The sequence below is a fragment of the Paramacrobiotus metropolitanus genome, unplaced genomic scaffold, assembly GCF_019649055.1.
Source record: "Paramacrobiotus metropolitanus isolate TYO unplaced genomic scaffold, Prichtersi_v1.0 Parri_scaffold0000082, whole genome shotgun sequence".
NCBI lineage: Eukaryota > Metazoa > Tardigrada > Eutardigrada > Parachela > Macrobiotidae > Paramacrobiotus > Paramacrobiotus metropolitanus.
Window position 1 is genome coordinate 156608 of NW_026570302.1, and position 13213 is coordinate 169820.

General features: G+C 39.6%; 1 protein-coding gene and 1 long non-coding RNA gene across 3 annotated transcripts; one reads left to right on the top strand and one right to left on the bottom strand.

The window, feature by feature from the left end:
• Nucleotides 1–301: 301 nt before the first annotated feature.
• On the bottom strand, nucleotides 302–7020 carry LOC129595796 (uncharacterized). Of its 2 annotated transcripts, none has more exons than XR_008691364.1 (3): nucleotides 6885–7020; nucleotides 6327–6400; nucleotides 302–570 (listed from the first exon to the last, which is right to left on the bottom strand). It is a non-coding gene; the product is annotated as an uncharacterized LOC129595796 (long non-coding RNA). The 2 variants fall into 2 exon arrangements; XR_008691363.1 differs by having other exon boundaries at nucleotides 6718–7020.
• Nucleotides 7021–10471: 3451 nt separating this feature from the next.
• LOC129595729 (uncharacterized) lies at nucleotides 10472–13151 on the top strand. Its single transcript, XM_055492813.1, has 5 exons — nucleotides 10472–10563; nucleotides 10736–11327; nucleotides 11545–11655; nucleotides 11885–12332; nucleotides 12834–13151. Exons 2-5 carry the CDS (start codon nucleotides 11198–11200, stop codon nucleotides 12835–12837), a joined length of 693 nt encoding a protein of 230 aa, XP_055348788.1. The 5' UTR covers nucleotides 10472–10563; nucleotides 10736–11197; the 3' UTR covers nucleotides 12838–13151.
• Nucleotides 13152–13213: the final 62 nt, after the last annotated feature.

A 13213-nucleotide genomic window follows, 5' to 3' on the forward strand; every position in this document is an offset into this window, starting at 1 on the left:
ACCAGTAACCGGCAATAATGACCCCGGCAAAAATATCTCCACTGGCAGTTTTTGGTGCCTCCTAAGGCACCATCGCAAAATAGCAGCCTTTGCTGATATTCTACGATATCAAGGAGCTACATGATAAAACCTCGGTAACTTGCTTCCTCTTCTGCCCATTAGAAGGTGAAGACTCATAGCTGCACTTCTATACCCGTGGTTAGTACTGGCTTTGTAAAATATTTTTCAAAATAGCGTTTTATCTCTAAAAATCGCGCGTTCAGAATAACTGATAAAAGTGTTTTTATCCAGTATTCGGTAAATCTGCGGCCTCTCCTATCCCTATCAAGTAGCTTAGCAGCCCTAACGCTCTCTTCACTTCCCACTCTTTATTTCGATTCATAATTCTTCCCAATCTTTGCAGTCCACTCGCGCAACTTAAGTGACCCCGGGTATGAACATGGAGATGGATGTGAAGGATTTCGAGGCAGTGTGGAATTGGCAAGCCAGTGATACGTTGTTGCGGCAATATTTGATGCTGGAGAACGTCCGACCGGCGTCCGCTCTTTTTCGGCCAGCTATTGGATAAACCTAAGTAGCGGGTCGACCATCTGTAGTCAGTCTTAAGATAATTTATGGTCTTTTCCGTTGTTATACTCTGTAAGCTAAAAATTCGACGGACATTTCCTAAAGATATTCGTATCTCTTTAGACAGGCTTACGTGTAGTGAACCTGTACTTTGTGGAATATTTTGTGGAATCCCTTTCGATTTTGATTAAACAGTTTTGTTAACTTGTTACCGCTCATTGTGTATGCTACAGCAGTACAGCGTAATTGTAACCTCACCATCAATCAATCAATAATCAATTATTTGGAGTAGGCAACTGAGTAGCTGACGTACAGCACCACTTCCTGAGAGCATCTTTGGTTTATCTTGTTGATTTCAAAAAATTAAATGGTGCTATGCGGAGTCAAAAGTGGTGTACAAAAGGTCATGTTAGCCTATTAGGAGCCAAAGGTAGTAAAAGGTGGTACTAGGAGCCTTTACCTTTACCTATTATTAATTATCAGTTCCCTGAAATTACAGTATCAGTTTATTTATGAGAATGCGGAAATGTAGACTTCCATGAACAGCATAAAATAACGCTGAACGTACGTATCGATCGAATATCATTACTATCCCCGCCCCTGCGTGACGCAGTATTGTGAGCACTGTTTATTAGAATCGGCTTACTGGAGTAGGCTATTGAATTTTCCCAGCTCACACTCACTGGCATGGCGCATTAGCAATTTATCAGATGTAGATAAATTAGCAATTTGTAATTTTTTTATTTTTATGAACATACACATATAAACAGACGCATAGCCTGAATTAATTTTTAAATCTGTGAAAATTAATTTCTAAATAAAAATACAGGTACATGCACGATTGTGTATCATAACGGGCAACGGCATGCTTACAGCTAGACTGCCGACTGGCAGTCATCAGCAAAACTGTGAATTACATTGCATGTCTTTCTTACAGCTGGTGGATATTGAAATCCGGCTTTTGCGCCACATTTGTCGCACTGGCTCACATCTGAGTATAAACAAAAAATATCTGGATGCGCGGGAATAATTTAATCAGTAATAAAGCCAATTTTGAGTAAAGCAACCTGCTGTGCTTAGCGTTTCTGAAAGATCGGGAAACGATACCTGCTGTCAGCAGGTATCGTTCCCACAAGCTGCATTTGGCACAACGTGTCATAACGAATGAGACGCTCGCCGGTTGCACCCCATGTCCTGTAGGGGGTGTTCCCGGCACTATCCGATAAAAAACTTTTTCCACCTACTCCTCATTGTATCCTCCTCTTGTGTATCCGTTAGCATTTACACAACAACGTCAGTCTCAGTGCGCTGTCAGTGTACCGTAGTGAGCAGCCCGTAATTTACGGTTCATCGGTCATTCTTATTAAAATTAAGAAGCTCAGTCCTTAACTTACGCTCTGTCGCTCTAATTAAGAAGCAGCCATGGCTTCGATATTCGATCGCCAACGGGAATTTTGGGACAACCTTGACGAAGATACTAAGAGGGGGATTTATTTCGCTATTGGACTTGTGGCCTGCATCATCGTTTTTATAATTGGTTACTGTTGCAGTAAGTGTCACATTTCTGACTACATTTAGTAGAAAGCTCGCGAATATTTTTTCCCGTTGGACGCGTTTTGCGTTTAGTCGTTGGCTCGGTCGTTGGCTCGTTATAAGGTCATACATAGCATTTCTGGCTGTTTTTAATTATTAACGGAAACAAGCTACGACAAACAGACTTTTTACCTTATAAAAATCTTTAGGTATTTTCAAGATCTAGTACCTGGTTGGTATCTAGTACCCGGTTGGTGGAAGTAAGTACAATTACTCGTACAGCTAGTTCGATGCAGGCTAATTCCGGTGGTGTTAGAATTCCTTTGTTCATCTGGTCGATCCAAAGGTTTCAGGTTGTGGTGGAAACAAAATTTTTTCTTTGATAGCGCCACAATGCGGAAAACCCAAAAAGCCAGCCAAGGCAGCCATCATCGAGCAACCTCAGAGCAACGACGGTAACGACATCGACGAAAACGACGACGACGACATCGTCGAAAACGTCACATGGGTTTGAAAAAACACACACAGTGGAGACACATTCTCAAACGCGGACAACCTTTTCCTAAACCGGCGCAAGCATTACTGTGGATGAAGCGCACCTTTTTTTCTGATTGTGAGCCTGATCTTTCATTTCCGAGCACCCACCGTCCTCCTCGCAATGTCTGGTACTAAACCAACTTGCCAACTTTTCCCCGTTCTGCATAGCTTCGTTTTTTTAAAGTGTTTGAGAAATCCCCGCAATGCAACACTGTCTCGACCGCAATGCGTACGCCGATTACCCATTTTAACGCTGTCATAATACTATGCAATATGTTGCCGGATTCTTAATAATTTGTTAAAAATTCTGTGTAGAGCAATTAAAAATTGCTCCAGTTTGTCATTGATTGTAAAGTAAATATGCCAGGGTTGACACATCACATACCTGTCATGGTTACAAAATAAATTAAGTCACGAAATAAATTACATTTTGATGTCAGTACGAACAATAAGTAATCGTAGGTCGTATTATGTATACTGCAATGATTGCAATCTAGTTGTAGGGTTTTTTTGTACGTTGCAATACCAATGCGAAATACTCTGTACGAGAAAAAAATGCTAGTAAATAATAATACATGATGAAAAAGAACGCGAGGCGGTCCATTCCATGTGAGTCTGAAGGCTTCTTCACATAGCGACTCGTAAACACACATGGTACTCGTAGTCGAAATCTGTTATATCTCGTCACGGATGTCGAAATTGTGGCGTACCATAAGCGGTGTTCCCATATGGAACTACATATTCGTGGACCATTTTGATTAAAACCGGCAGTTTCCAGTCTCCAGGACTGAAATGGCTGCACTCCGGTCTGCCAATGCATTCTTTCGTGCATCCTTCTAGTATAAATGTATAATCAAGAACAGGGAGAACATTTAAGGGTGACACTATAGCCACCCCAAACACCCCCCTGTTTTATAGCTACCCCTTTTCCACACCCCGTTAATTATAGGTACCCTTTTTTCATGAATCAATTTTCTTTTAAGACGACACCCTGTATTTTATAGGCACCCTTTTGACATTTGACAAGTTCTAAGGACTAACGATAAGGTTGTATGGTACAAGGTAGCCTCGCGCATCCGCGCTCGGCACTTAAGTACTGGATAGTATTGGCTTTGTTTTGGAAAGGTCATTATAAATATATAAAGGCTGGCGTTCGGAGTTTCTGACGTTCTGACAATTTTAATTTTTCACGTTCTGAAGTTCTGATGTTCTGACGTTCTAACGTTCTAATGTTCAGTTACTTTATGACTTTATGACGGTTTGACGTTCTGACGTTCTGGTTCTGACGTTCTAACGTCCTCACGTTCTAACGTTCTAACGTTCTGATGTTCTTACTTTATGACGTTCTGACGTTCTGATGTTTTGACGTTTTAACGTTCTGACGTTGTTTCGTTCGGACGTTCTAACATTCTGACGTTCTGATGTTCTTACTTAATGACTTTTTGACGTTCTGACGTTCTGACGTTCTGACTTCAAAAAAAATCCTAACTCACTTAATTTCAGTACCTACTCGTAAGCCAATATTCATCCGTGCTCATCTTGTTATATGAATACTAAACATCTCTAGCAGGTCTTTGGGGCCTCATGTTAGACCGCGGTAATCTCCGCTTCTGCTCATCCGATCTTCCTGCTTCAAAATGTTTTGAAAACCTTCCAGTCTGGCGGGTGATCTAAGACCAGTCGTTGTTTGTTGAATTCAGAACCGCAATCCCAGTGGTCACTCAAAAGCTTGTTACCATGGATGCCATAGGTCTAACATGGGCTGGTCTGTTACCACGGTCACAATTATACTCAAACAAGAAACAGCTTTGGCTTCGCCTCTGCGTTTCTCATGGTCCAAAATCGGACCAAACAAATGATCAAGCTCGTCTTCAGTTGATATGCAAGCTTCTGAGGAGACTATTAGCCGCTGTGCACGAAACTGCTTCAAACAAAATACTAACTGCTATTGCTTCCTCGAATACACTGCAACCTATGAATTTTAAACTGATTCATTTACCCAGTCGTAAGCCAATATTCATCCGTGCTCAGCTTGTAACATACATATTTTACCTAAAGAGCAAGTATTTATGCATCCGCTATAGTCTCCGTGGTTACAGTCACTATGTTTTAAAGCATTTTATTGCTGTGCAGTGAATACTTTTCGAGTGCTCTTTACGTACGTTTCCTATACTTAAGACCTGGTGAAGCCATCTTCTGACCACTGGTTATTAAAAACAAACAAAAATCTAGTGGCACACCTATGGAAAATATGGAATTTTTTAAGACCAAGCTGGACTTAAACTGACCACGCGTTATCGAGGAGTTAAACACGGCGCATAAATACGCTTTGGTCGGTAAGATTGTATGAATACAAGTATTGGTGGCGCTAGCGCGCCACCAGCTGTGCTTTAGGTATGGAAACACGAAAGAGATAACGAAGTCCAAATGGTTTTAGACATATTTCAAAGGAATTAAAAGGCGTAAAAATGCGGCGCTCTCAGCTATTACTGCATGTTAAGCTGTTTAGATATTTAGTAACTTCACTAAAATATTTAAACTCCGATATTTAAGTATCAAAATACTTAGGTATTTATTACTCAGATATTTAGGTATCAAAATATTTAGATATTTTGATATTCTGAAGCATTAAGGTGACGGCCCCGCTGCGCGGGGATTTACAAACGCGGGGATTTGATTTCGAGGGATTTACAAACATTTAAAAACATTTAAACATCTCAACATTTATTACAGATTAGTATTCAGAAATAAAAATATGTTCAAATTTTGATTTTTGAACAGTAAGATATTGAGGTTTTTAAATACTTTGAACGCTTGATTTCGAAATTCTGAATCGCAAAACAACTGGAGGTAAAATGTGTATTCAGATATATATTTCAATATTTAGATAGGCAGTAAGCTAATGTGATATGTATTCAGATATTGTAGTGTCTGGAAACATGGATTTTAAAACTCTGGACCGACTAGAAATATTTAAGAATAATCATCAAACAAAAGAGGAGCGTAAAGTATTTAGTGTTTTATACGGTTCGCACTTCGCAGCATTGTTAGCATATGTTGCTAAGTTTCAAATCTGTAGGTTCTGATCATTCTAGATGTTTCTAGAAATTTCTAAATACTTAAGAGCTAAAGTACTGAAAATCTGAAAACCTTTTAAAACGTTTTGGAAGACCAAAGAATTTTTTTCAAAGTGTAGATGTCCCCCCTTGATGGATGTTAGATTTTTTAAAAATATAAAACGTTCAGAAATGTGAAACTTGATTTAGGAGATAATTTCCGCAAAAAAAGGACGTAAGAGTATATTAATCTATAATCTACAAGGTAGCGGTCGCGCTAGCGCGCGACCAGTTGTGTTTGACGTAATAGAAGTGCTGAAACGTTTTAAACAGTTTTTCCTTCAGAAATGTATGGTTTTTAGAAATTCATGTCTCTTAAAACGTTCAGGAAATGTGCGTTTTAACATTTTCTGTCTCTGCCTTGGGACATGTGCCTATGTATTGGGAACAGCACCAGCATCGGCTAATTTAGATGAAATTTTCTCTATAACTAGGCCGCCTATTTTCGCTGTGGGCTGAGGCTGTGTATTCAGCGAAAATTTTAATTTCATAGAAAAATTGTGAATTTTTTATACCGCCATGCTAAATAAAAAATTCCAAAGCTGCAAGAACTTAAAGTTAATTGCGAAATACCATTCACAACTTTTCCGGAACCTTGCGCACTTCCACTTAGTTTTCCAACTCCATAAAATTTTCGGCGAGCCCACCTTGAAAAATATTTTTAAATATTTAAAACTGTTTTGAACGTGTACAAATTTACGAAAATATACAGGTAGCACCAGCGACCCCGCTACGCAGAACTAGCATTCTCTTTTAATAATAATATTTTAATATTAATAAAAAAGTTGTAAGTTTTTTAGACTTGCGTATACAGTTAGGTTAGATTATACTGAACCATTTTTGACATTATTTTTCTGCCAGAATTTCGGAGATTATTTCTTTAATTCCAGAGATTATTTCTTTAATTTTTTTGTCAAAAAATTTCTTTCAAACGTGGAAGCGAAATATAGAGGTATTGGCTCACAGCATAGGAAACTGGAGATGTTTAAGATTTTAGAGTGCCAAAATTCCAGTTCCAAATAAAAAATTCAAAATTAACGAGTTAGCGGTAAGGCAAAACATTACTTAAATAAATCAACACAAATCAAAGTTTAACAGATTCCTCGGACAAAAATTTTTTTCAGACGTGACCTTTGTTCGTCCACAAATTTCAATTTAGAAAATTAATAATCTGCAGACTTGTAAGTACGAGATGGGTTGGCTGAAAAAAAAGTTTGACATGCGCGTGCAGACGTGCAAAGCTCCCAACAAAATTACTGTACGACAGTACGAGTACCGTTAGATCGGTAAAATACGTGCACTAGCTTTAATACAGGAACACGCATGGCTGGCTCCTATTTTTGCAACTTTTAGAACAAATTTTTGAAGAACGAAGCAGTTGCTAAGGCCTAAGCTGATCATGCGATCCATATCTGTAAGAACCGTAAGTTATTCAAAGGGAAATTTCTAGAAGCTTTTGGAAAGTACTGCTTAAGTACTGCGAAAACTTCAAAGATTTTCAGATACTGTTTGCAAGACTGAACATTTTTTACAACTGCAAATGAATCTCTTCTGACATGTGTCTGAATTTTCAATAAAATTTGGAGCTGGAATGTATGAGTCTGAAATTAGTTTTGGAATTACAAAAGTAAAAAGACGCAATAGTGTATAACTCTTAAGATAAAGACAACCGTACAAGTACTACCACACGCTCATTCAGGAAAGATGGAAGAAGCTTCCAGGAAATTGACGGCTAACTGCAAGATCGGCGAAGAAAAAAACAACGGTACCAAACTATCGGCGCAGAATTTGCTAAAGGCATTAACAAGGTCAAACGGGCAAAGCGAGACGGGAAAAGCCGTTGCTATTAAGGATTGACGATATCGCAAACATTCGCATCAAAGCCCTTGGTTACAGAACTACAGTAGAAATGCCGGACCAAGTTCAGTAGAAGTACACAACGAAATTCTCGTCAGAGATTCATAGGTTTCCAACATTTAAAGCACGTATATCAGCGCATTATATGGGGATGCACGTCATTCATCATATCTTATTGTACTGTCAGGACAGGCTAGCATGTCCCGCGACAGGCCGTCGCGGGACATTTGGTTTTACGGATGTCTCGGCTAAGAACGTTCCGTTTTTGTGGCAAATAGCCATATGAATGTTTGTTGCCATAAACCGGTCGATAATTTTTCGACTTCGCAAAATCGCGCGACCAAATGTCACATAACCAAACGGCTGCGAAACCAGTTGTCCCAAAACAAATTAGCCGCTGCGACGAAAAACATGTGGCGAAATGTCCCACGACGAATTGTCCCGCGACCACTTGGGCTGTCACGGAGAAATGGCGGAACTACTGGCTGGTAAGTGGTGTACGTAGCTGGTGTACTCCGTAGAAAATTTGCAATCGCACAGAATTGGAAAAGACTCTGCCAAACATCAAACAATAAAGTACGACAATTTGCTAGAGACATTTTGCGGTGTGCCTGGAAAGGCCCACAAAACGTACGCTCTCTGTGGCTTTCCAGGCATAAGCACTACGTTAATTGATTCCAACTGACCGTCGGTGAGTGATAAGAGTTTTAGCAAGGCTAAAAACGTGTGTGATAAAATAGCAGAACAATCTGCACTCTGCCGCATAATATACACTGTTGCCAACATAGTGCACATAGTAAAAACCGCGCTGTCATGTAGCCAGTAAGCAACACGGGCAATATGATTATTAGTTCCTAAAACTGCTAACGACAACATAGTATTATTATGTTTAATGCGGTTCATATGTGCAGCTTGCTCAGAAAAGTAGATTTGAATTAAATTTCTACGTAAGTTTAACAATACGGTACTTCTACTTATAGAGAAAGGAAGAAACTAATGGAGATTAAAAACGGTTGCGTTTTGATAGAACTAAACACAAAATTGCAGTAATCAATACCATTAAAATCTTGCTGGTGTAAATACGGTCACGGTTGAAAAATCAAAAATGTACTGAGAACTTCTATACTTTGGTTTGTCCCCTCATGACAATTAACCGTCGTGCCACCGATTGTCTATTGTAAGTTTGTAACCACATTTATTGCGTCCAGTGACGTCTACTGCAGTTCCTCTGACTCGTTTGAGCGCTAGCGCTTACCAAAAAACGAAGAGCAAATCGGCAGAATTTTTATTTTAGTAAATACCTTTAGCTTTACATACTTAAAACATGATTAAGTTGATAATTTTTTAGCAGTAGTGTCTGATTGTAACTATTTCCTTCTACTGTCAATAATCAACGATACATTGTACATGAAGTGCAATTGTATCCGTAAACCGGTAATTTCTGATTCATAAAACACAGATGTACTGCATCTGTGTTTTATAAATACGTTTTTAAATGTCGATAGCAAGCTGACAACCTACGTAATGATGATGCCAGTATCGGTACTGGATCGTCTTCATGATTGTCTGCGAGGATAATATTGGATACATTTTGATGTTTCTGTGCATATCCCATAAAAAAATCGCAAAGGCAAATTGTACTTTGAATGTAGACTTCTCTCGTGGGATTCCAGATCGCTTAATTACCATGTTCTGAGTAGCAACACGCTCATGTCTAAGCTGCAGCTGACTTTAAAACTTCTGGTAGTAGCGACACATTTACACTACATATCTGCTGTGCTCCTGACGGAGCACTACTACAATTCATTTTGTGCACTGTGTGAGCTCACGTCTGCCTCTACGCGGACTCAATCCCAATTTTGAATCCGCTCTTCTGTACAAAAAAATTAGCAGATACCCTTCCAGTTCTACATGTGTTCAGATGCGGACCGCACTTGTGTTCAGCTACCTGGAAGGAATATGATCGTAACAATACTGATTTTAAAGTATGCCGCACTTACTTGTTCTCACTTACCTCACTTGATATTTGCATCTCTACCTTATATAGTCTTCGTTATCCCAAATTTGAAGTTTCATTTAAAGAACAGTTTTGAAAACAATACTTCAAGCAACTGCATCGATTATTTGGCTTGAAAATAACGTGAAATACTTGCTCAAAATGTATTAAGAGTTATCAAATTTGAGATTGCTCAGATTTGTTTCACCTGTTAATTCTTCTCCTAGTGCAGTTTCAACGTTTTCGGGTGGGAGAGTTACTTCGCTGACTACTGGTGAACTTTTGAAACCCCCCTGACAAGACTCAATTTTAAATCTGACGTTGTATAACTTTGATTTGGATACAACCGCTTCTCAAAGCAACGGAAAAAGATTCAGTTTGTAGTCCGAGCAGCGGTTTTTCTTTATGGGTATATGGGATTATTTACGGTCGACTCCAGCCGGCTGACGGCAGCAAGTACAGGGGTCAGGGAGTGCTGAAATGCGTTACCGTAATCCCCTCGTAAAGCAAATTTATGAGGGATACTGTACATGAAGCATATGCGAAGCACACATGTTTCTGTCACAGCTACCTTTAGCAAAAAACACCTTTGCAAAAGCTGCGCTCCGGTCTACCAGTGCACTGTTCGATGCATTTTTCTAGTTTTATACTTATTATGACACAAGGGAAGTCGATGGCTCGTCATACCACTTCTCTTGTACTGTGCTGCTCCAGTCATCCGCCCAGAGTTTTGCGTCATGTCTGCCCATAGGGTGGGTCTATGCAGCCGCGCGGTAATAAGCTAGTCGGATGGCCGGATGCGGTGTGCAGTTAGTTTTCTTATGCATAGCAGTACTTATTTCGATGTCGTTTCGATTGTTAATTATTGAAGTAAACAATGTACGGCAAAGCTCACGTACTATTTTAAGGTGGTGTACGTACTCCGTATGTCGCAAAATTTGTTTCTTGTTTCAGAGGGTAAGTAGTACTAGATAAGTACTGTAGACTGCACAGTGTAGGTACTGTACTTGCTGGGATTGAGGTATCCAGTTAGTAGGTAAGTACTGTAATTTTGTTCATTGCGTGAATCCTGCACTGAATCTAGAAAACCGGAATCTGCGTGTCATCAATGAATGCCTGAAATTTTCAGTCATACTAGTGAAACAGGGGATGAGCGGCTAGCTCACCCCTGGGCGGACAGAGACGGAAATTCAGCGCGTGCACACTCCCACCTTTATATCCCTCTTACATACAACACATCAAAGGCTACCGCAGCAGAATGCTGTGGGGCAAAAGGAAAAAGCAAGCAGCTCGGACGACGAAATCTGGCAACTGCAGAATCTACCAGATCTTCTGGTAGATGAGAAAAAACCAGCAAAAACAGCAAAACTACCTAACAACCGCGCGAGCGCGGGTGTATGGAGGAACCACTCCTCCTCACATAGTCACACTAGTATCATTATTATCTCACCATTTCGCACTGCCTGTGGATATTGGACTTGATTTTGTAACCTTTATTCATGATTGTTGCCCTAAGTCTGCCCCTTTTGTAAACCTACCAGTTTAGGTTATACCTGGCATCTGATAGGAACACAACCAAAGGAACAGCCTGATGCATTGGTCCGGGAGAGTTGTGTGCGGAATTAAAAAATTTATTTGCATATTTTCATGCTGTTGGGCGTGTACCCCGGTTATCCCAAAATGTTACGAATATTCCACCTGTGGCCCCACGTACGAAGCCTGTACGAATTTCCATGATAAATTAACGAAATATGCACGCATAGATTATTATCTAGGCATAATTGATAAAGTGTTATTCAGAGTTCATGTATCTGTGCCTTCGTTCTTAATTAGCACAAGACACAATCACTACGAGCAGTTTTAGTGGCACTTTCTGCAAAGGCTTATTCTGGTTCTATACAAATTTACCGTATTAATATGCTTATCTTTCGCGAACAGTGACGAAAGTTCTAACCGAGGCCGATCGTACTAAGAAAGACGGTATGGTCTACTTGCCATTTGTTAGTTCCACATCTCAGAGCACAGCTCCTGCAAAAAGGGTCACTGCAGGCGAGTTTACCCTTATTTTTGTCTTCATCGGGCGGCACTGTCTCTAAATGACATAATTATATCAATAATACTTTAACGAAATCATATTTCTTAGGTTAGTACAGACTGTATATCTTATGTTCGATATACAGTCAGAATGTCATACAGTCATATTGGCGATATTGCGCACGCTGTTATACGATTATATAGTAATTACTTGTGTCCATATGCTGGCTAATTTAATTGGCAGTGCCTCCAAAGCCAGAATCCATCTTCATCATCCCCATGGAAAATGTTACTGTCCGCCGGTTCGGTGACGCTATTTTTAACTGTACATTTAATCGAACATTTCCCTTCGATGACGCATGGGAGGACTTTATGTGGCGGTTTAATTCCAAGATCATTCGTGCTCCGGAAAAGCACCCGTTTCACGGGTTCGAACGGTATTATGATCAACGGCAGGGACGTCTGGGTGGTGCCGAGCACCCTTTATTTAATATATCCACAACCCGACGTTTGCAGTTAAATATATGGAAAAATGAGGATCCGAGGGCAGTACTGTACTGGACCTTTCTTCGACTGCATAAGGTTGACCTTTACACATCGGCGCGAGTGGAATGTTGGGTGCGCACTGATCCACGTGATGAGTGGTGGATGGTGCAAACAGCCTACCTACATGTCACCTGGCAGACGTCCATGTACGTACAGATTGCTTATTCATTTTTATTTGTTATTCTGGGTGGTCATCGGTGTAGGATTGTATATATTTCAATGCTATTAATAGGTAATTTTGTTTTCTCGTTTCTTAGGTTTTTCACAATTGCTGTTGATTTATTTACGAATTTTTTATTTTTCTGTTTTGCGTATGTACATCCATGAACGCACAGATTACCCACGGTATTTAGTCTTTTTTAATTATTGTTGCTACCACTTTCAACTTACCATACTGGTATTCATTACTGGGAATTTGTATTTGTTTCAGTGCTATTAACTGTAACAACCAGGTACGAGTTCAATTAACTTCGTTTTTCTTGTTTCCTAATTTTTTTAATTTTCTTACTTATTCCCTATTTTTTCATTTTTCTGTTTTTGCGCAGGGTTACCTTTGCATAGTAAATGTAACTGATGTAAGTGTACATAGTACTACACACCTACGGACAATAAATGATACAGCTGCTTATATTACTGTATAATTTTAGATAACCGCGCCGGCAAGGGAACGGGTTACGGAGCATAATTATTGTTATGGCAGTTCACTATAATTACCAAGAATAATTATTACAGTATACTGTAAAATAATTATTCCATTCGTTGGCTGAAGGCCAGGATCATGGTGTTGAATTAAACGAACAGCTGGTGAAAAACGGTGATCTGCAAATCCCAAGAGAAGCGTCATAATTTCTATGCATTCAATAAATTACATAGAAATTTAATAATGCTAGAAGTATGCATATTTGGTGCATGGACAGCATAGTGCATCTATGTTCCATCCACAAATGATAGCTGGACACAGTATTAATTAAAATATACTGGTGCTGCCTCGATTTTTTAATTCAGATTACCTACCGGTACACATTAT

What these genes read in the sequence shown, in the direction of transcription:
- LOC129595729 (XM_055492813.1), top strand. Translation starts at nt 11,198, where the DNA reads ATGCATTGGTCCGGGAGAGTTGTGTGCGGAATTAAAAAATTTATTTGC. An exon ending in TGGCCCCACGTACGAAGCCT is followed by an intron (nt 11,328 to 11,544) that starts GTACGAATTTCC and finishes TTTCGCGAACAG; the next exon opens with TGACGAAAGTTCTAACCGAG. An exon ending in TGCAAAAAGGGTCACTGCAG is followed by an intron (nt 11,656 to 11,884) that starts GCGAGTTTACCC and finishes TTTAATTGGCAG; the next exon opens with TGCCTCCAAAGCCAGAATCC.